The sequence below is a fragment of the Arvicola amphibius genome, chromosome 14 (genome assembly GCF_903992535.2).
Source record: "Arvicola amphibius chromosome 14, mArvAmp1.2, whole genome shotgun sequence".
Taxonomy (NCBI): domain Eukaryota; kingdom Metazoa; phylum Chordata; class Mammalia; order Rodentia; family Cricetidae; genus Arvicola; species Arvicola amphibius.
Window position 1 is genome coordinate 30,454,822 of NC_052060.1, and position 23,734 is coordinate 30,478,555.

Below are 23,734 nucleotides of genomic sequence, written 5' to 3' on the forward strand. Positions count from 1 at the left end.
TTAAAGTGAGCCTGAGCTGTCAGACTGTTTCCTGTCAAATGCAGAGGTGGCTAGGACAGGCAAGGGAAGGGGACCTTGTATTACATTACATTATAGGTGCTGGCCAAGTAAGTCAGGTCGGGCTTCCTCTTAGGATGGGAGTTCCACACAGCATCTCGACTGATGAGGTGCCTGTTCTCATGTTCAAAGTTTGTCTTGTTTAGGGCTTTAAAAAGGAAAAAAGCTCTTCTATATGCCATCTATGTTTTAGCTGCTGGTCAGGTGTGTTTAAAAAAAAAATAATAATTAGAAAAGCTCCCAGGCGAGTCTCATTTGGGCAGAGGTTGAGCCTTGCTTTCTCTTAACGTTTGCTGATTTGTGAAAGCGCCGCCCGCCTGCTTGCGACCAGCTGAGTCGCATCCCGCTTAACTGCCTGACCTGGGTGTGCCTGCCACAGTCGCGTTCACGCCTGCCTCATGTCAGTAAGTGCAAGAGCTGATAGCGTGTGCCCAGGGTTGCAAGAATCAGAACATCCTGCCCCGTGTAAGAATAGTATTCTAGAGACTTCTGCTAACAAAATCTGCCGGGGGGGAGAAAAAAAACATAAGCTGGTTGTGACCTCACAAACTCAGGTAAGTTTTCCGTAGTATGTGTTACTTACATTTTAAATGTTATTTATTTATTTGTGTGTGTGTGTGTGTGTGTGTGTGTGTGTGTGTGAGCATGTGCCACCACACTTGTGTGGAGGTCTTGAGGCAACTTGTGGGGATTGGTTCTCTCCTTCCACCATGCGGGTCTGGAGGAATCAATTCAAGGCTTCAAGCTTAGCAGCGGTTGTCTTTATCCAGAGAGCCAATCTTATTTTTTATTTATTTATGTTGAGATAAGGTCTCTATGTAGCATTCAGGTTGGCTTTAAATGCCTGTGTAGCGCAGGCTGGCCTTAAACTGGTGGTCTTGGTACTTCAGCTGCCTAATTGCTGGGGATGGAGTATAGATGCATGTCACCATGCCCAGGCACTTTTAAAGAGATGCAGTATAAACATAGTTTTACCATGCTTTTTCTTGCTCTGGTTCATGTGAAAATAGCTGTGGACTTTGTGTCAGCATCACCGCGAGGTCAAAGGGCACTCAGGTTCTTCAGGTACAAAAGTCTCTGGGTCCCTATCTCACAATGGGCCGCAGCTCTGTCCCTTCTTCATTTGGTAATGAGTCCTTGTGTTCTTGAGACCTTGCGTTGTTTAAGTTGTTTGTCCGTTTTACAAAACTCTGAAAAACAAAAGAGTGACCAGCACCAGTGATGTGAGAGCTCCTTGGGTAACCATTTGCTCATGGCCCTAGAGTTTTTAGGACATTGATTGTAAAAGGTCTCCAAGTAGCTGGGGGTGGTGGTGGTGCACACCTTTAATCCCAGCACTCGGGAGGCAGAGGCAGGCGGATCACTGTTTGTGCAAGGCCGGCGTGCATAGTGATGTAGCTTTCAAAGTCGACTTTTAACTGGAGACGTACAAGTCATGAAGAGTAGAGCAAGTTAAAGTTAGCTTTAATGCAACCATCAGGGAACATAAAGACAGGTAAAAATTGTCTTGTTAGTGTCTGTGACTGGAGGGTGGTTCATAGTAATTTTCATGCATTCATGGAAGTGCTGAAATCCAGTGCCTGTTGAACTGACAATGCTTTGAATGTTGTTTTAAAGCCAAAGGAACTTAAACCTTAATTTTTATGGGCAACAAAATGAAAGAAAATTGCTAAAATATCATTTGACCCCCCCCACCCCCGCAGCCAAATAGGAGACACAGCTCAGTTGTTGAAATGTGTTCTGTCTGAAGAGGATAAGACAAAAGAGGAGCAATTTATTGTGTTACCAAAAAGCTGTTGGAAACCACTGCCTGTTAGTTCCAGATACAAGCAGTATGGGGCATCGGGGAGGGTGTGCCCTGTTAGCAAGGGGCCTGAGGGTGGCGGATCTGTCAGTATTGGCATTAGAGGTGAGCAGTCTGCTGAACAACACGCTCTACCCAAAGTCTGTGGGCATGAAGAGTGCTTGGAAATACAAAATGATTTCCATAAACACCGATTGTCCAAACTCCCAGACTATCCAAGGAGCAAGATCAAGCTGTTAGTGCTGAAGATCACCACTACTCATCCACTAGAGTCCCACGGAAGAGCCCACATGGCATTCCCACTTCTCTCGGGAGAGGGCAGAGGCTTCTCCGTAAGGAAGTAGTTCAGCCTCAGAAAGCCGAGCTCCTGTCCCCCTCTGGAACTTTGGGCCAGGTGGAGGTAGTAACTCATGGAGCCCTCTGGACCAGAGTTGAGACGGTGTGCTGCCCCTCCCCACCCCGTCAGTCTTCCATACTTTGGGGAGGTTGCGAGGATGGAGAGGACAACGGGATGAAGTGTTTGCTTACCAAGAACTCGGGGTGCATGAAGTACGGCTTCTCTGATGATCCGTCATTGGTTTCCAGGTCCACAGCGAAGCACAGGAAAAGTATATCGAGCACAGTTTCAAACACGGACAAGAAACTGTGAGCCACCAGGTAGGCAAAAAAGGCCACTAGCAGCAGAGGGATGGCCCACACCTGCAGCGCGCGGTTGTAGTTAAACGCCATCAGCCCGCCGAAAACAGTGAAGCACACCACCAGCACCTGTGGGGGACAGGGGGCTCATTGGAAACTTTCATGAACAGGGTCAGTGGCTATTGGTCCCCCCCCACACACACACACTACAAGTAACGCTATTGTGTATGTGTGTGTCCCAAAGAGAATTGGGCAGGGTGAAAGAGAAGGAACGGAAAACGGAGGGAAGAAACAGAAGCCCGACGGGTGGGAAGACAGACACGAACTCTCATTTTCTCTGTGTTTGCCTTTGCCTTCGTGTAAGTAACGCAGAAAACTTTCAGTCTGCTTTCTCCCCACAGTATGGCAAAGTCCTCAGGATCCTCACATTAGGATGTGCTTGGGGGAGTATGTAATAATGTAGGTGTTTGTGTGTGTGTGGGGGTATGTAATGATGTAGGTGCGTGTGGGGGGGTATGTAATGATGCATGTCTGTGGAGGCAGAGGTCCATGTCGGTTGCCTTCCTCCATTATTTCTTGAGTCAGAGTCTCATTGAACCTGGAGCTCAACCTTTTGGCTTCCAGAGATTCTCCCATCTTTACCCACCCTACCTCCCAGCACTAGGAACATGTAACTCTTGGCCCCTTGAAAGCCTTTTTATTTCTTTTTTTCTTTTTTCTTTTTCTTTTTCTTTTTTTCTTTCTTTCTTTCTTTCTTTTTTTCTTTTTCTTTTTTTTTTTTTTTGAGATGGGATTTCTCTGTTAGCCCTGGCTGTCCTGGAACTCATTCTTTAGACCAGGCTGGCCTTGAATGCAGAGATCCACTTGCCTCTGCTTCCCCAGTCCTGGGATTGAAGGTGTATGCTAATATGCCCACTTTTTTTTTCTTTAAACTCCATTTTTTGTTTGTTTGTTTTTTGAGACAGGGTTTTTCTGTGTCACCCTGGCTCTCCTGGAACTCGCTCTGTAGACCAGGCTGGCCTCGAACTCGGAGATCTGCCTGCCTCTGCCTCCTGAGTTCTGGGATGAAAGGCATGCACCTCCTGGCTTTAAACCCATTTTTCTATTACAAGCCACTGAGTAGGTGAATTATTAACTTCCTAAGTGATTGGTTTCACCCTCCAGGCACTAAAGTGGACAGACTTTTCCAGTGCTAGTGTGCAAGATAATTGGATTCTCCCAGGCTTTTGTAACATGTAATTATGATTTCCAGGAACACACTCACAGGCCATGGTATTCCCAGTTTCTTAAAATATGTGAAAGTTCACCAGGAAGCCCCATTACCCCTAGATGCCTGCAAAGACGAATTTGCAATTTAGAATGCTGTTTCCTTCAGAAGCCTAAAGTCACTAATTATCCCATATCTTTTGAAAGCTCATTAGGCATGGTACGCTTCTTACAGGAAATCTTAAAAAATGAATTTATATTTTATATTTAAAGTAGAAGACCTAAATGCATTAAAAATTATGGAACTGCACCCCCAAAAAAACTTTTTTGGAATTAGAAAATGTATCACCTGCAATCCTACTAAGGATACCAAATTGCATGCAGCCATACCTTATTTGGCTGTTTGGAAAGAAATAATTATATTGTGCTTCTGTTACTATTGTCACATGAAACATCTCTGGGGCCCAGGTGAGCCTTAAATGTATGTGTGATTAGCACACGCCTGTGAGAGAACCAAGCATGTCTTAACATGCTGGAAGCTAACTATAACAGTCATGCACCAAATATTACACCAGAAGCACAGAAGAATAGAGTCTTAAATGGGGCCCATGTTTGGTATCACCCAGGTCACAGCTGGTGACTAAGATCTTGTCGCTTGTGGGCATTGCCACAAACTGGTATTCCTGTGAGACAGGGAGGAATAGTCTAAAGACTGAGAATGTTTAGCGTTGAATACAGAAGACATGGTGAAAAAGATCAGGGTCACAAATCAACAGCATCTAAGAGGAAGTAGGAGAGCCAGAGAGATGGCTCAGCAGTTTAGAGTGCTTGCTTCTTTTGCAGAGGACGTAAGTTCTGATTCCAGTCCCCAATTAGGCTGCTCACAACTGCCTATAACTCCAGTTCCAAGGGCTCTGCTACCTCTGTCCTCAGCTGTATGCACATAAACACAGATACATACATACGTTTGATGGGTGGATGGATGGAAGTGGATGGATGAATAGATGGATGAATAGATGGATGGACAGACAGATATGGCGGATGGATAGACAGATAGATATGGATGATGGATGGATAGATAGATAGATAGATAGATAGATAGATAGATAGATAGACTTGATGGATGGATGGATGGATGGATGGATGGATGGATGGAGAGATAGGGATGATGGATGGATGGATGGATGGATGGATGGATGGATGGTGGATGGATGTTGTATAGACAGATAGGTCCTTAAGTGGAAGTGGGATCAAACAAACTAAGTTATGGAGAGTCACCTTCCTCTGCCTCCCAAGTGCTGGGATTAAAAGATTCCACCACCACATCCGGCCGCACCAGACATTTTAAAAGGATAGTCAAGTGACATCAGAATCCAACTGGCTCAGCTTCCATTGCTCGGATTCCTTTGTTTACACAAGTTCTTGCTGTGTGTCCCTGGCTGTCCTGGAACTCACTCTGCAGCCCAGACTGGCCTCGAACTCACAGAGATCCGCCTGCCTCTCCCTCCCGAGCGCTGGGGTTAAAGGTGTGCGCCACCACCACATGTGGCTTTCAGATTCCATTTTCTAGACTTCCTGCCCTTAAATAATATACAAATTAATCAAATCAATGCTACTTTCTATGCTTTAGGACTAAAAAAATACAATGCACAAAATATACCCATTTCTGACATTTTCATTTTAGACAAACAGAACCAGGGATCAAAATGGTGGAGTTGGTCAGAGGCAAGAAAAAACAGACTAAGATTCAGATAGTAACTATGGACCCTGGAAAGTGCAGAACAGGCAGCCTCACAGGATTGGGAACGAAGGATGTAACGAGGCATGGCAGCTGCTCCAGAGCCACAAGCACGAGTCCCCTCTCAAATCAGCCCCCACATTGTCTAATTTGTTGAATCTCAGGCTCTGTTATTTAATCAAGACACCTCACCTTTCCCAGGAAGATGACGAAGTTTCCAAAGCAGTTAACAGACGTGAGATGACTTGAGTTCTTAGACATAATTTTATCTGCATCTTTCGCTGATGTACAGAAATCTGTCCCATTAATGGCAGCTGCGGTGTATGCATTCTAGAACGACAGAGGGCAGTTACGAGGATGGCGATTCCTGTCATTTCAAGACAGCAGGACAACAATACAGAGTCTGTGGCTGTAAGTTTAGTGTCTCTACCACAAACGTGGAAACAATGAGTAAATGTAAGTTACTTTTTAATACACAGCCGACTTGGAGGACAGGAAATGAAGTTTGGGTGTCAGAAAGAGAGCAGACCCTCATCACCTGTGAGCTGAACCCAAGGATACAGCTGGTCTGGTATTAGTGAGGGCTTCAGGGACCAGGATCCCTTAGGCCTGAGAGATAGTGTTGGTTCTTGTTAGAGAACTGAGTTTCCTGTCCAAATTAGGAGTCATAGTTCAAAATCAACCAGCCACTCGGGAAAGGGCCTGGAAGATAACCTCCTATGTGTTCAAGATGGCTGAAATATCTGGAGTCTGAGCCAGAGCAGAGCAAAAGCCTTCCCCCAGGGCATGGTGGAGCCCCACAAACAATTACTCTGACACAGTGAGTCCCCCAGGAACAAGCCAGATCCAGGAATCTGTGCAACCAGCAGTACTTTACACTGGGGATGGGGAAGTGGCAATCAGAAAAGATATTTGCTGAAGGAGACCGGAGGAAATGGAACTCGGGTCAGAGGGGATAGCAGGATGGTGGGAAGAAGGAAAAGGTAGGGCAGACAAACAATAAAAATCAAGCACATTCTGGAAATTATGCATTTGATTTATGCCTTTATGTAAGCACTTTATGTTACTTGGCACCTAAAAATTCAATTTTTAGGAACCCTCAGTTCTATGGGGATGTTATATATATGTATATATATATGAAGGTACACTTGAACATAGCCAAGAGGCCAAGAAGTGAGATAGACCTACTGGCTATTTACAATATTTTGCTGTTATAAATACAGGGTGAGCATCTTAATTTCCTAATTCTAGATAATTTCAAAATACACATGGGTGTGTGTGCATGTGCGCATGTGTGTATGTGCGCGCGCACAAGTGTGTGTGTATGTTTATTTGCATGTGTGTGTGTGAGCGTGTGTGCGTATGTATGTATTTTTGCGTGTGTGTATGGGCATTGTGTGTGTATGTGTGTGTGTAATGGCAGATTTGTTTTAGTTTGCTTGAGACAAGGACTTACAAAGCACAGACGGGCCTCAAATTTACTATATCATCAAAGATGGCCTGGACCTTCTGACCCTCTTGCATTTTCTCAGTTTGTGTGGTGTTGGGAACTGACTTCAGGCCCTCTTGTAACTGGGCCAGCACTCTGCCAGCTGATCTCTTTTCCCCAGCTCAGACTCATTCTTTCATAGACTGGAAACCAAGACTGAGGGCATTTTCCAAAATCCCTTTGATGAGTCAGTAAGACAAAGAATGCTTACTTTAAAATCCAACTATCTGGTTTTTACATTCACCAGTTTTAATTATGCCAAAACTTAATTTAAAAGCATGGTGGTTTTGAGAAGCACAAGCCCTGTAGTCCAAACCGTCTCTAGGCTCAAATCCCAGCTCTTCTAGTGAAGACAAGGAGATACTGGGCATGGGCCAGTGACCAGCCTCTCTGAGCTCCTTTTTCTTAGTATTAAAGGGGACCAGAGCACCTACTGATAGGAGGACTAAAGACACAGTCCTGTAGAGCCCAGCATCTGACAACGACAAGTGGGAGGACTGCCACTCCCCTGTAGCTGGAAGTCTCCAAAGCTGACATCATTTACCACTGGGAGCATGGATCAGTTCCTCAAGCCTCTGTGAGGCATAGGAAGGGCCTGTGTTGTCTTCATCCTCGGGTTTCACATCCAGGAGTGGCCAGCCGTATGCCTCAGGCCATGTTCCAGTGCTCAGTGTGACTACCACGTGTCTCTCCATCTTTGCTTCTGCTCTTCCTTCAGGTGCTAGCCTAGCGCGTTCCCTTTCTTAACTGATTCCTAATGGAGCTCGCGAGTCATATGGGAAAGGGTAGCTTTGTTTTGTTTTTTCTTGAGGTAGGGAGGGTCCCCTCCCCCGAAACCCACTCCCTCACAGTCAACTTAGTGCTATCCATCACTCATAAGCAACAAAAATAGACTTTATTCCTCGGCTAAGATGATTAAAGGTTAAGGGGTCAACTCCACAAATTTCAAGGGGGGCTCATAACCACTTATCTTTAGCATCTCATGGCCCACTGAAAGAGAGCATTAAAACCACATTGACAGGGAAATTACATATGCCTTCCTGAAGAGACTACGGCACCGGCATTTTACCACGAGAGTCAACGCTGAGTGCCACATCGAGACCTAGATTAATGACTGGCTGGGTGAAAGCAGAAGGGTAGCATCGCCCCAGACACGGGGCACGGACCGAGCACTCTGCTGCCTCAGCATTAGTGGGTCCACACTGTGCGGAGCAGAAGCTTCTTCCTCGGCAGGCATCAGGAGGACAGGCCGCACCAGACTGCCCACAGTGTGTGCATGTGCCTGAGCTGACAGCTTCAGGGTCATGTGCTAAGACAGCCACAGAGCTGGGCAGTGTGGCAAGGATGGCTTGTGATGGGGAGTAGGAAGTAAGGACATCATGTCGACCATGAATGATTAAGGGGGGGACCCCCTCCCTGACCCCATGGCTAACCGAAGGCAAGGGAAAAAGAGGGTAATGGTTAAATCTCTTTGAGGTGATGACCACGTGCAATGCTCAGGACGAGCTGCTTTGATTCCTTTTTGTGAAATTGGGTCTCACGGGCCTGTTCTCAAACTTTGTAACTAGGATGGTTTTGAACTTGTGATCTCCTTTCTCCAGCTCCCGAGTGCTGGGATTGCAGCCTTTGCTGTGCGGGCAAGCACTCTACCAACTGAGCTCCATCTCTAGTCCAGGTCAAACGATTTGAGGGTTGACCTTCTATGACCTTCGACCTTTGAGGGTTGACCTTCTATGAGCAACCTTAGAAAGAAAAAGGGGGAGCAGGTGAAGTGAGAAGATCCGAGAGAGAGTTTCTTCTAAGTTTTCTAAGTCACTTAGGAAATAGCAAAGACTAGGGGAGGAATAAGCCACAAAGTATGGCTGAAAGCCATCATATCAGAATTTTGCAAGACATTCTCACACAAGCCATAAAGCCCACAGGGCGCTGTGGCACTTAGGGGCACTGTGGTGTGGCCACACATCCACCAAGCCACTGGCTCAGTGACAGTGACAAACCAGAGTCTGGCCCAAAGTCAAGAAACTCTCCCCTGGGCACAAACGCCCAGGACTAGGAACTGTAATTCTTCCCAGACGCTCTGACTACTGAACCCCTGAGCCTAGCAGATCTTTGCGTGCTGTGTCCCCCAACAGCTGGGCACAAACCTGAAGGGAGTTTCTTATCTCTTACCTGTGACCTTTAAATGTTTTCTTCTCTCACCCAGCCATTAATCTTACTAGTCAGTCTGTGTGCAACTTCTATGTGAAAGTAAATACTGTTGAAAATATTCATCCAGTACACAAAGGGTACCACATCCGAGGCTCTCTTTCTGAACATACTGGCTCATTTAATTCTCCGAGCCCCAAGACAGCAAGGTAGCAGAGAGTAACCAAGTACAGCAAGGCTAGATGGCATGCCAAGTCACACGCATGAGACTGATATTATTTACATCACTCCTGTGTGGAGAGGACCTCTGGCTCACCAGGCCCACCTGTAGGAAAACATTTACTTCAAGGTGTGCATTGTTCATTGCCGTGAAACAGCCCTGTGGTGTTCTCGCGAGAGCTTCCACTAGGACACGGCAGGGCAGTCAATTTGTAGAAGGAGGCTGGGTTCTAAAAACGGTTGCCTCCCAAAGCCTGCAGAGGGATCTCGGCAAGGTCCTGCCTCCTCTCAGGAACCCCATTTTGGGCTCTGTAAAAGGATGCCTGCTGGCTTTAAAGTTTTGTATTAAAGACTATCATGCTTGTTTGGAGAGAGATTCGGCGGGTACGAGTGCTTGCTCCGCCAGCATGAGGACCTCAGTTCAAGTTCCCAGAGCCCATACCAAAAGCTGAGTGAAGGGGCTGGAAAGATGGCTCCGTGGTTAAGAGTACTTGCTGCTCTTACGGAGGACCTGGGTTCGGCTCCTGGCACACACATGGCAGCTCCCAACCCTCTGTGACTCCAGTTTCAGGGGTCTGATGCTCTCTTCTGGCCTCTGCAGGTGCCAGACATGCATGTGGTGCTCATATATATATGCAGGCAAACATTCATGCACATAAGCAAAATAGATAAATCTTTTAAGAAAGAAAAGCTGAGGTGGTCACCCACTAGAGTGTGGGAGAGAGGCAAAGACAGGGGCTCACGGGGCTTGCTGGCTCCCAGACAGTGCCAGATTCAGTAAGAGACCGACCCTGTCCTTTGGGAACACGATGGAGAGGGCTAAAACAGGCCGCCTGATGTCCTTCCCAGGCCTCCATGAGTATATATGTATGCTTGCATCCACACATACCTATGACACACACACACATATGTGTGCACACACACAAGCACATATGCACACACACACACACAGGCACATATATGATTCCGAAGCACTTCACAGTGGACCAGCAACTCTAATCATGTGACTTGGCCTTAACTCAGTAAAATGATCACTGTAGGCACGGTTAGCCCCATTTAGTAGAAAATTCTAATTGTTGTGCTTTTAGGTAACACAAAGGCTAGATTGCCTCTTTATTTTGAAAGTTCTCCAAGAATATTAACACATAGAAAGGGTTCCCCTCCCCCTCCTAAAATCAAAACCGAAGCTTTCGCAGCCTGGCCCTTAGTCCCCCAAGAGCACCCATCTGTCCTCCCCCAGACTGAAACTGCTCCTTCTTTTGATGGTGGAGCTCTGAACTTAAGTTGCTGTTGACTCTTCAAAAAGTAAATAGAATTTTCCTCCATAGAGAAGGGAAGGGGTTTGCCCCGCGGCCCTGCCATGAATAGCTGACTTGATTTCTGGAATGGCTGTTCTAACTGAGTTCTCATTTTATTCACTCAACATAAAGCAAGAATGCCTAAAAGCAAACTTGAGCGGCTAATACACCACTTCCCTCAGACCTCAGGGAAGCACGGGGTAGCTGAGTCCACAGACCTTCAGAAGGCCTTCTGAGGCCCCTAGGAAAACTTGCAGGAACTAGCCCAAGCCAGTTTCAGCTCTGATTTTATCACAAACACGTGGGGATGAAGTCAAGGCACTGGCAAACACACTCCAGCCTTCCAGGGCCTGGCATTCACTGGCCCTTTTACTGTTTACCAGGCTGCAAACCATTACCAAAGAGACTGCGACTGGGGAAGCCTGCCAGCCTTGTCCCCTTCAGGGGTCCTGCCAGGAGGGAGGCGCTTGGGGATTGGGGTGGGGAATGGTGACTGGGAGTTACTGCTGCCAAGAAAGCCAGAAGCAGGGCAACACAGTCCCCTTTGCTCTTCTGAACTGTGTTTGCTTTTAGGCATAAGTTTTAGAATGGTCTTACTCTACCTAAGCTCATCATTAAAAAAATTAAGCAGCACAGAGGCAAGAAGAAAGGAAAGCACGGCTCGGTCTCAAGTAGCCTTTGTTGAGATGCCTTGTTGGAGCCCTATCCTATATGCAGGGCCATTTGTTGAAAACATAATGAAGATGTTTTTTGGCAAAGGTTGTCTTCCAAATACTATTCCTTCATACTAAACCTGAATTTGACTGATTGGTATGTTTGTTTCTTTACAAGAATGTTAGCCTTATAACGCCCAGGGCTGGTGGAATGGCTCATTGGGCAAAAGTACTTCCCACCAGGCTTGACAACCTGAGTTTGATTCCTGGGACCCACATATGGAAGGAGAGAACTGGCTTTCACAGGTGAGTCCTCTGACCTCTATACTTGTGCACCTCCCCAATAAAGAAAAATAAGTAAAAGTGTAAATAAATAAATATGCTAAAATAAATTTAAAGGCACCTTCAGATGTGCTCCAGGAAAACCCTTCACATTCTACTGAGGATAAAGCTTTCTCAATAGGCTGTGGCCAGGGAGAGGGGACCAACATGGAGCAGACAGCACATACACTGTGAGAGAGCACTCATCTTCCCTCAGACCCAGGAAAAGCCCTACTGGACAAGCATATCTTGTTGATGCCCCTTGACTGATGTAGGAACGCTCTGTGCCCTACAACACAGCTGTGTGGCTCTGAGAGACTATGCAGGTCCAGGAATCAATGCCGTGTAGACTGTTACCTTCACCCTGCATCCTCCCCCAAATAGGATGGCAGCCCTCCATCTCTTTTGACCTGTACATAGTCAGCAGAGGAAATGAGCAAGTCTGGTCTTTTGTGAAGACCAGTCAAACTGTGGGTGTGTGAGGCGGGAAGGGCTGGCATGGCTACTGACTTCAGACTTTGTCAGAAATGGAGACTAGGTGCTTGTCCCCTGGAGACTGGAAGCATCATCTCCTTTCCTCACCCTCATCCCTGAATAGGAACTCAGCCAGTGCCGCCAAGCCGGTGCTGCTGTGGCTTGTGGCCGTCTTAGAGATGACCTTCATAGAACCACTGTCATCCTGGTGAAGCTCCTTAGCCTCTGGGCTTTAGTTCCCTCATTTGTACAGTGTGACTGACAGCTACCTGACACTCAGGGTCCTCAGAGGTTAAACCTCGATAGCGTGCGCAAAATCTTTAGCTCTGATGTAAATACAGTACTCATGTATGAAACTTCAAAAAATAAATATAAAAGAAGCAGTTTACCCTGGGGCCTGTTCCACTATGAAACCTCCACAAACACCATGGTGCTCACAGGTGTTAGACGGTGGGAGCTTCAGTTAGCACCAAGCATCTCCAGTTTGGAGCTGAGCACTGGGGAAATGGTACCACTGAAATGAGGGGAGCAGTGGGAACCAGGTGTGTTCCCGGATACCACATATTTAAGGGGAGATAGCTTTAAGCCAGGTGTCTACACATTGCTGATTGACAAGGGGCTGGCAAGGCACCAGCTGACCTGCTAGGCTGAGGGACAAGGGCCAACAGCAGCCCTGGTTCGGCTCTGGACTGTGGGTTGGCAAATCTTGTAGGAAGCACTCTGAGAAGAAAAATGGATTGTCTGAAATATATATAATAGCCTATCTTTCTACTTCTTTTTATTGTAATAAAAACATGTGACGTTAATTTATCATCTCGAACAGTTTGGGAATATCAGAATAGTGGTATATAGAAATGGTTGTGCACAGATCTCTAGAACTGTCTTATTTTATAGCACAGACACTCAATATCCACAAAACATGGATTCTCCCAGTCCTGGGTAACCACTTTTCTACCTTGTGTTTCTGCAGATTTTAACTTCTTTAGGCATTTCATATAGTGGTGTTATGATTAGGGTATCAGCTGCCCTCTCCACTCTCACCCACCACAAAGACTCATGCATTGAAGGCTTGTATGAGAACATAACCTCATCAATGGATTACCCATGGATGGGTCCATGGCTAAACATTCTACTAGGAAGTGGGGTGTGTCTTTGACGTGCTTTCCTTGTCTCTAGGCACTTTATTTTTTTCTGCCTTCTGTCCATCATAAAGTCAGCCACGTTCATATACTCTCCCCCTGAAAGTCTGCCTCACTGTGCTTGAACCCAGAAGGAACAGAGTCAAGTTAGCATGGACTGAAGACCATGAGCCAACACAAAACCTTCCTCTTTAAGTTGTTTCCCTCTGGTGTTTTGTCACTGTGAGGAAGGTCTGATGAATACAAAGGAAAAGATAGGACATTTGTCCTTTTGAAATGGATTATTTAATGTCTTTGCCAAGGCGCCTTCTGATTGGTTTAATAAAGAGCTGAATGGCCAAGGGGAGAAGTTTGGCGGGAATTACGGGAGTGAGAGGAAGGAGATGAATTGAGGCATAGGAGAGATGCCAGAGGATATGGAGAGGAAGCAGGACATGCAGGAAGAGAGGTAAAAGCCTTGAGCTATGTGGCAGCTCATAGATTAATAGGCATGGGTTACTGTAAGTTATAAGACCTAGTTAGAAACAAGGCTAAGTTAAGGCCGAGCTTTCATAATTAGTAATAAGTCTCAGTGCTGTTATTTGGGAGCTGGCAGTACAGCCAAAGACTTGCTACAAGTTCACTTAGTACAATCTTCTTAAAATTCATCTTGCTGCAGCGTGTGACAGGGTTTCCTTTCTTTTAAGGGCTCTATAATATTCCTCGGTGGGTATGTAATCATTCCCTCTTTCTGTTCATCCATGTACACATACACTGGTTTCTTCCACCATTGGCTATTATGAGGAATGCTGGGATGAGCACAGCTGTGCACACAACTCTTGAGATTCTGCTTTGAATTCCTTTGGATGGATCCCAGAAGGTGGAGTGCTGGACAGTATGATAATTCTGTTATTAATGTTTTGGAGGAAACTTCATGTTGTATTCCATGATTTTATATTCCCACCAATTATATACACACGGGCTCCAACTTCACATCCTTGGTAACACTCATAATTGTCTGATATATTGAAAGTCACCTACCTGAAGGGCATGAGGTGACATCTCATGACCTTGATTTACATTTCCCTAATGATTCATGATGTTGAATATATTCTCATGCATTTATTGGCCATTTGTATAGATTATTTGGACATATGCCTTTTCAAATACTTTGCTCATTAAAAAAATATGAGTTCTTTGGTCTGTTGTAATTGAGCTGAAGTTCTTTATCCATTGGTGATATCAACCCTTTATCACATGTGACTTGTCGTCATTTTGTCCCTTTCCAAAGATGGGCCTTTTGCTCTGTGGGTCACTCTGCAAATTGTTGCCTAGGGCATGCAGTCAGTTCCTGAGTTTAAGGTAGACTTTTCTATCTATTTTATTATTGCCCTATGTTTTTGTGTCACATATGAACAATTGGTGCCAAATCCAATGCCTTCTACTAGCTTCCTGTGTTTTCTTCCAGGAAGAAAAAAAAAACTAAAGTTTTTTTTTTAATTTAATCTCCTTTAATTTAATGTAGATGGGTGTTTGGCCTACATATAAGTACTCTACGTGTGTGCATTGTCCCAAGAGGTCAGAAAAGGAGCTAGACCTGGAGTTACAGGGGGTTATGAGCTGTGATGTCAGTGCTGGGAACACATTCAGATGCCCAGGATGAGCAGCCAGCGCTTAACCACTGAGCCATCTCTCTAGCCCAGGGATTGTGTAGTTTTAGGTCTTTCGGGTTAAAGTTCATTCTGAGTTGGTTTTTGTATGCCACACAGTGAGAGTCTTCTGCTTCTAGATCGCCAGTTTTCTTAAGAACGTTTGTTGGAAAGACTGTCCTCTCCCTATGATATAACTGGAGTCTCTAGCCATATATGAGAGACTATTTTTAGCCTCTGCACTCTGTTGCCAAAGTCTACACATCTATCTAACATGTTTGTTTATGCCAGTCCTTGTAGCATCCTAATTATGATGCCTCTTTGTATGACAGATGTCGTCTTTCTGAGCCTCTGAGGCCTGGCTTCTGGTCTTTCCATTCAACACCCCTCTCTGCTGGTACTCTGCTCAGAAAGCCGGTCTCCTGACAGCAGCTCTTTTGAACTAGTACTCCCCCTACCCCCCCCTTTCAGATTCCCAGCTATACTTTACAAATGAAAGAGCTATATGAATTCAGCATGGACCCAGGGCTGGTGTGAAGACCACATGGGCCTCATGGTTGTCCGTTGGGCCGTAGGCATGTGTGGAAGGTCTGCTTTGGTCAAGCTCCCAGATACAGACTAGAATTGGGCACTTAATGAGAGCAGCAGTCTCTTGTTCCCGGGGCCTCCCCAGCTTTCTTTGTTGTCCCTTTCATGGTGACTGGCGCGGCATGGCAAACACCTCCAGACAGCTTCCCCACTCACACGGGGATGCATCCTGACGAAGCCGTTTAGCGCAGCTGTCTCATTCCTCAGATAATACAATCTCACTAATACTCTCTTTACCCGACCCCATGCCAACTGAAGCATCCTCTGAAAGGCAAAACGAGTGGGAAGATAAAACCCAACTGCTGTCAGAGACTGGATCCATCCAACTGCCGACGCTTTTAGACACGTCCTAGCCCCGCCTACTTAAGGAAGCTAATGGAACTCAATTTATCGACACCGTTCCCTCGCCTACTTCGCAGAGAACTTGTTTCCTAACGTCTGGAGAGATGAGTCTCTGAGCAGAAGGGCTGCCCACGGTCTCTGCCAGGCGCATGCGTGCTTCCTGCCCTCTTTCCTGTGATTTCTTCCTTTCTCCCTGAAGGACTCAGGCTCTACTTCTCCTCCTCAGGGGCTAAGTGCAGAGCAAGAGCAAAAAGATAATAAACCCATCTACCACTTTTACTGCTCCCCTGCCCCTTGCCCCAGGTTTTAACCTTTTGAGCCCTTCCCTGAAAGGGGGAAAGGCAAAGGCAGAGTTCCTCAATCTGATCTGAATGGCTTGCAGGTGTGTGCTCTGGTCTTTCTCCACCTGCAGAAGGGAATCTTACTGGGTGGAGGGATGAGGGACCAGAGATTGGTGGGTTCTGACCAGAGGTTTAAGTTGTTTTTGTCTTAGCAGAGCGAGCAAATGTTCCATGACTAGGGACTTTATTTGTCTAGGAAAGAGGAAGTTGCAGAACTGTGTTCTTCTAGATGACCAGGACAGATGGTAACCTCCTGCTCACATATCTGGGCACCTAAGACCATATGTCGTGACTTTCTAAAAGAATCCCATTTTCTTGAGAGGGTCCAAAGAGCCATGAAGACAAGAAGATGGCTTTCCCAAAAGCAACTTGTGCCAACTGATGCCTGCGAACACCTGAAACCTTGCATAAGAGCCCAAGAATAGCAATTCACTTGTCTGCCCATCCAGTGGAATGGGAGCTCAGTATAAGAACTTGGGTTATGAGACAGTGTTTCTCACACATCTGAGTTTTGATCTTTGATTCACAATCATGTGACAATCATTCAAATATGAAGCTCAGGTGGTGAGAGCCTTGTGGGATTCCAGCATGGATTAGTGACTGCCAAATCGAGACTATTTTATTCCTAATCACCCTGACTCACAACTTCTCTCATTTGCTTTTCTTATGAGAGCATTCTCTAGCCTCCAACCAAGCACTTCCTTCTCAAGGTCTAGGACAGAGACAACCAGGAAAGGCCAGCTGATAAATGCACCCACAGCTCATGCCTTGCTTAGCAGGCAGGGAAGAGAGGAGGAGTAGTCTCAAGGAGCCAAGTAGTACAGAAGAAGACCCAAAGAGAGATAGCACGAAGAAGCCTGCTCCCTACCCCAAGGATGATTAGATTTGTGGTTGGAGCTACTTAACTGTTTAATTCCATTTCCCATACTAAACAAGTTTGGGAAGCATCAGCAATAATCTATAGTCTTTACATTTCTTCAGCACTCGGGGGTAGCGTTAGCCTGTCAGACATCTTTCTTGCATGCTGAGCATCCTCCTTCCTCCCTACCTTTGAACACAGCGGATGGTCTGTCTTCAGATGTGGACAATCAGGGTACCTGCCTCAGACACAAAGCTGCTGAGGGGAAGAAATGTAACAGAGGATCTGCTGCTTCTTGGACTTCCAGATCCTCCACAGTCAAACACTGCCACAGAATGTGCTTATTTATGAGGAAAGCAATTTCTGCTGATTTCAGTGGTAGTTTCCATAGATAAAAACCCAAGTGGTCCTGTCTGCTATTTCTGGCATATCTCAGACATGTTTTGATGGGAAGGTAAGAGCATAAGTTGGTGGCCTTGTCTTTTAAGTGACGCTCAGAATCATACAAGGTGTCTCATAATTAAGAAATGATGGCCCCTTGGGTAGGGTGAATTTTTAAGACCTCTGTTTCTGGAAACAGTCTTAGTTACCCTTGCTAGACAATGTTCCTGATGAAAAAATGGGAAGTATAGCCAGGCATAGTGGCACATGTCATTAATTCCAGCACTTAGGAGGCAGAGGCAGGTGGATTGCTGTGAGTTCAAAGCCATTCTGGTCTACGTAGCGAGTTCCAGGACAGCCAGAGCTACATAGTGAGACCCTGTCTTGGACATCAGAAACTGAGAGTGACAAGAAGCTGATGCAGTGACAAAGGCTTGATGCAGAAGGGACAGGGACAGGCGAGCCTGCCGCCTAGAACTGCTGGGCTGGATGGGCTGATTTCTCCATCTCCAGCCACAGTCACAAATCTGTGTCCTGATCTCAGGTTTATATGTAAGTGCTGGCCCCTGGAGTTGGGAGGAAACATCAGGCTGCTTTGGAATGTGAGACGCCAAAGTAGTACTCTGAACAGCTCTGCTTCCTCACTGAGTGATGGATACAGTGGCGGTGGCTGGGGTCGAGGAAGGGAAGACCGTTATAGGAGAAACCCTCCATGGATACTGACTCCCCCCCAACAGAGAAGATTCAATGAATAACCCCATGAACTGTGCAGTCTTCAGAGTGCTACAGGATACAACCAGGCACTCCCACGCCCAGTGATGGGTTGGTGAGGGAATGTTAATGTCTTCTGTTTTATCTCTACATGCCAGCCATAGAACTAAGAGCTTTGCAAAAGAGCTTTAATTATCTGTCAAAACCTTGGGAAACAGACACTTTAACCATCAACTTTTTTAGCACACAGACTTCCAATATTTGGTGAATTGAGAAGTGAAAGTTACTAAATCCTCCCCTCCCCTATTGAACAACAAAACCAGGAGAATTCAGGTGACCCCGACTCCAGGATTCAAACTTAGATTTTCTCTAGTCCTCTGCGGGCCTTCCTTCCACAGGCTAGATCCTCAGAGCCCTAGCCCACTAGACATCAGAAGATACCTTCGCTCCATTATAGCAAATAACATTTATAGATCACGTAAGGAAAGGCAGAAGGCACACTTAAATATTGGTGTGTTAGCTTCCTTAGTCCTCCTTTGTGTCCATGAGGTAGTCATTGAGATTTTGCATTATATTTGAGGCTAATGGGGTGAAGGGAACCATTCCAGGTCCCACAGTACTCAGGTCCAGCTCTATCTACCTCCAACCAAATTCTCCTTATTCTAGCCCAGTCCTGGGAAAATGGAAATACGGGCGCAAGTCCTGAGAGAGGTGAGGAATTAGGACTAGAGAACACTGATGGAGGGGCAACTGTCTTTTAGAAGAAGGGAAGAAGGGAGACAGGAGAGGCTTGAAGCAGGAAGTTGAGAGTATGGTCCCATCTTTACTAGGAAATCCAGGTCCTCCAAGAACCCAAACATCCCTTAACCTTCTGCCTTCGGAGCAGAGTTCTGTCAGACCATGTTGCCCCTGTGAAGGGGCAAGCTGCATATAGTTCTTCTTATAGAGTGTATAAGAGGACACACTTGCCTGTCCTCAGCCTTTTAGTGAAGAATGCAAGGCAGGAGGAGACACAAGATAAAGATGAGGGCTGAAAGAACTCTGCTCACCATGGAGCCTTGGATGAGGTAGCAAGTCCTCTGGCCTACAGGTTTTGCTGTAATAAAGGGAAGGTTTCTCCTGAAGTCTGAAGGGCTGTGGTTCTGAGGACCTCGCCTGCAGAAGAAGTGCTCCAGGCATGGTGATAACCCAAGTATGGAGTCACGTTGGTCCTGGTTTTGTTGTTTAAGGACCAAGAATGTCCCTTGGGAGAACAGAGCTCATTTCTCTGTAAGGAAGAGGCCGACTTCAGGACTAGTGTGTGTGGAAGGGGGAGCAGAGCACACACTTGCTCAACCCCCTCCTGATTTGGGGAGGGAGTCCTGCTGTCTCTGTCACTCTCTCAGCTCCTGCTCCCACTCAGGGTAAGGCCTGCAGGAGGGTGGCTTGGTCCCTTTGACTTTGGGTGAATTATTGACAAGCTGTTCATGGGATGCGTTTTCCAGCCAGCTGATTTGGTGTTCAAGGTAATATTTTCAGGCTTGACTCTTGTGTCTCTCAACTGTTTTGAACTTTGATAAGGAGGAAGAGAGGCCTATTGTGTCTTCTCAACCTCAAGAGGCAACTCTCACTTCCCTTCTGTGTTAACGTCTTAGAGTCTAAGTGTTATCGTCTGTTTGAAAATAGTAACAGTGCACCTCTCAAGGGCTGAGGGTGAGGCTGACTCTAGTTAATGCAGGTGAAGCAAGAGCGCCCAGTACAGCATCTGTAAGCACCCAGCACACAGCAGGCATCCTCATTTCTGGGGATAGCACACTGTGGAGGAAGTCAAAGCCATTTGTGCCACATACAGTCCCCTCCCAGCAGAGGTGCCTGCTTGCCTCGGTACCTGATATCACTCCCCTCCCTTCCTGTTATTGACGCAATCCTTCATTCAATAAACCCCAATTATTTTCCCCTTAAAATAGAATCTCAAATCGGGAAGGACTTCAGAGTCTTGTGGAAGATAGCAGCTGCTCCCAGAGGGTGTACCAAGGTCCACTTAGAGAAGAGCGCCCCAGGGCCTCGCCCTCTGAAGCTCTGACACTTGCAGCCTGCTCAGAGCAGGTGTGAGCCCGGTACACAAAGCCCTTCTTACCCAGGGGCAGCTCCTGAGCTGCACACCAGGAAGCACAGGGGTTCAGCTACTTTTCTTCCAGACAGCCTGGGGCCACTGATGAAGAGGAGGCTTAAGTCCTCTCTATCTAAAACAGGGGTAATAGCATTTGCTCTGAGACAGCTGGGAGCGGGGGTGGGGGAGTGGAGGGGGGGATTATCACCGTCCGTAGACAAGCCTGCATGCAAATGGTCAATATGGTCACACATGTGCACTTCCCTCTAAAGCACACAAACAGGAGGCACCTCTCGAGAGCGCCCGCAACAGCTGGCTGCCCAGGATAGCTCCCAGCCAGCAAGCAGGGGAAGGAGGAGGCTGAGACATCTTTGCCATAGAAAGAGAAAGCCTTGATGCTCTATGACCAGAGTTACTGTTAGGGCCACATTGGGGACTAAAAGAACTTTCTCTGAGGCCTCTTTCCATCCTTCTCAGAATCTTGCTAGAGGAATTTCCCACAGTTCATTGCCTCTTCCTCCTGAGATACACATGCTGCTCTGGGGGAGGGAAAGAAGTGTCATGATCTGCCACTCATGGCTTCTGATGAGCCAAAACCGGACATGGAAAAGTCATTGAGTACTGCTACTGTCCGTGGATGGGGAGACAGACTGGCATTGGAGGCAGAGCTAACGGCAAGGACCTGGGTTTCCCAGGAAGCAGCAAGCTCCTCTCTGCGCTCAAATGAGTGGGACCATTTGAATCTTTCAAAGGAGTGTGTTTGTTGCTCAGAAAGACAGAGCTGCCTGCCGGTGCTTCCATGCAAATGCCAGGAGGCAAACATCTTTGAACTGGCTTAGCCTGCATCCAGAAAGATGCTAAAGTAAAGGAGGCTGCATGCATGACAGTCTGCTTCAAGGTACTTTAAGGTAGTATACCCTGCCCCTTTTTTAGGGACACAGGTCTGTCTTCCTGTGTCATCACCTACAGGGAATGGGGGCAGGAACGGTGCTGGGCACCATAGTACTCACTCACTTCTAAGGCTCCCCATGATGACCAGTGTCTGTCCTGAGTCCCACTGTCTATCATACATGCTGTTTTCTCCAGCCTAGCAGCACTCCCAACAGAATCCCTCTAGGTGGACCCAGAGAGATGGCTCTGCTTTGTTCTTGAGTATGCCCGAGAGCCATTCCCCCAGATTCCAAATGGCCAACACAATGATCTTTGTGATTCCAGGGTCAGGCCTTGCCATAGATTAAGAAGCATTTGGGACCAAGTGTGGTGGCGCACGCCTTTAATCCCGGTATTCAGGAGTCAGAGACAGGTGGATCTCTGCACATTCGAGGCCAGTCTGTCCTATAAAGAGAGTTCTAGGACAACCAGGGCTGTTACACAGACAAACCCTGTCTTGAAAAGCCAAAAATAAAAATAGAAAAGAAAAAAGGAAAAGAAGGAAGAGAGAGAGAGAGAGAGAGAAGAAAGAAAGAAAGAAAGAAAGAAAGAAAGAAAGAAAGAAAGAAAGAAAGAAAGAAAAGAGAAAAGAAGCATTGTTGTGGGGCAGATGGTGAAGATCATGTCAATCTGGAATACAGGAAAACAATTAAATTCTGCTGTAGAATAATCCTCTGTACACTATGTGAATATATGTTGCTATGACTGGTTTAATAAACAAACTGACTGGCCAATAGCTGAACAGGTCAAAGTTAGGTGGGAAAGTCAAATTGAAAATGATGGGATAAGGAAGGGCGGAGTCAGAAAGTCACCAGCAGATGCAGCAAGATGGGCACGCATACTGAGAAAAGATACCAAGCTACATGGTAAATATAGACAAGAAATATGGGTTAATTTACGTGTGAGAGTTAGCTAGTATTAAGTCTGAGCTATTGGCTGAGTATTTATAATTAAGTCTCTGTGTGGTAATTTGGGAAACAAGTGCTAGTTATTTGAGAGCAAGCAGTCAGGTCAGGAAAACTCTGACTGCAAGATTTTAATCCCAGTTCACAGATACATGACAGAGTGGGCAGACATCTGCAAGCCTCTACTCTGAGTTAAATAGTTCACCAAGGGCAGAAGGCTCTATATGGAAGTGGGAGTATTATTATTATTATTATTATTATTATTATTATTATTATTATTTATTGTTTTTTTGAGACAGGGTTTCCTCTATGTAGCCTTGGTTGTCCTGAAACTCACTCTGTAGACCAGGCTGGCATCAAACTCACAGAGATCCACCTGCCTCTGCCTCCCAAATGCTGGGATTAAAGGTGTGCGCCACCACTGCCTGGATTCAGGCTGTGGGAGTTATCCAACCCAACTCTTTCAACCTGTAAAGGTCCCGAGGTGGAGTGACCAGCTTGAGTTACACACAGAAGGAGGAGACAGAGGCAAACATCTGTGACACTCAACTAGGAGCTGACATTTTCTAAGAGGTTCTCCCTGAAGACTGGTGGTTTTCAAATGGTATTGGAATCACCCTGTGGCTCACTTTCAATAGTTATTTCCACTTCTGCTGGAAGGGAAAAAATAGAAGAGGAAGCCAATGCTTAAAATGACAACAAATAAAGTTAAAAATTAGGTTAGAACCAAACACCCAAGTGTGCCTGAACAATACTGGTTAAATATTTCCCAATTCATATCATCCCAACTCTGCCAACCTAGGCTCTAGTGGTAGTTTGAAGGTCATTGCCCCCCATAGTTCCAAAGAGAGTGACACTATCAGGAGGTGTGACTTTGTTGGAGTGGCTATGGCCTTGTTGGGGGAAGTATGTCACTAAGGAGGTTGGGCTTGGAGGTTTCCTAGGCTCAGGAGACCACCCAGTCTGGCAGTTGACTTCCTGTTGCCCATAAGAGGTGGCACTCTCAGCTCCAGCACCACATCTGCCTGGACACTGCCATGCTCCCCACCATGATGATAATGGACTGAACCTCTGAAACTCTAAGTGAGCGAGCTACCCATTTAAATGTTTTCTTTGTAAGAGTTGCTGTGGTCATGGTGTCTCGTCACACCAATAAAAACCTAAGGTAAGACAAGTCCCAAACTCAGATAGTTCCCAGGCATTGCCCGGATAGTTAGATGTCATAACAGACAAGAGGATATGAGTCTAACAATACAGAGTAATGTACCTATTGGGGTTCATAAAACATACATTTCAATAGCCACAGGTTCTACTTTACTTATTGATTAAAAAAAAAAACCCAGTCGGCAAATCTTGTTTATGTGCGAGAATAAAAACCTATAGGATTTTGTAATTTTCCTCTAAGATTTGAAAAAGGAAAAAATCTAGCATGTTTCAGATCAATGCAGACGCATCTGTGAGAGCGTTGGAGGCTCAGGGGTGAATTTTGTACTTAGAAGGGCTCTGCTGTAAAGCCACCAGTAGAGCGGGAACAGACAGATGCCCTGCTCGTAGGTAAGAAAGCATTTTCATGAGGAACTTGGTGAGGACACTAAGGAACACAGAACGCAGGCTTTCTGGTTGAGTGGTTGGCAGCATGCTCCCTTGGGGAGGTTTCAGTTGGGCCCCTCAAAGGTGTTGGGAGGGAGCAGGGAGAGTCCAGGCTTCCTTGCCAGCCAGGCTGATACGAACCAGCCTTTGGGGCCAGAAGCCTGGACCACTGATTCGCCTATGGAGAGGAG

General features: G+C 46.3%; 1 protein-coding gene across 2 annotated transcripts in view; it reads right to left on the bottom strand.

Moving 5' to 3' along the window:
• Window positions 1-753: 753 nt before the first annotated feature.
• Slc44a3 (solute carrier family 44 member 3) overlaps window positions 754-23,734 on the bottom strand; it is a 66,845-nt gene continuing 43,864 nt past the window's right edge. For both annotated transcript variants that reach the window (XM_038311323.1, XM_038311322.1), the window contains exons 13-15: window positions 5,634-5,771; window positions 2,390-2,626; window positions 754-1,247 (exon numbers count right to left, since the gene is read on the bottom strand). In XM_038311323.1, coding sequence (XP_038167251.1) covers window positions 1,143-1,247; window positions 2,390-2,626; window positions 5,634-5,771 — 480 coding nt within the window. In that variant the 3' untranslated portion in view covers window positions 754-1,142. The remainder of the gene's footprint in view (window positions 1,248-2,389; window positions 2,627-5,633; window positions 5,772-23,734) is intronic.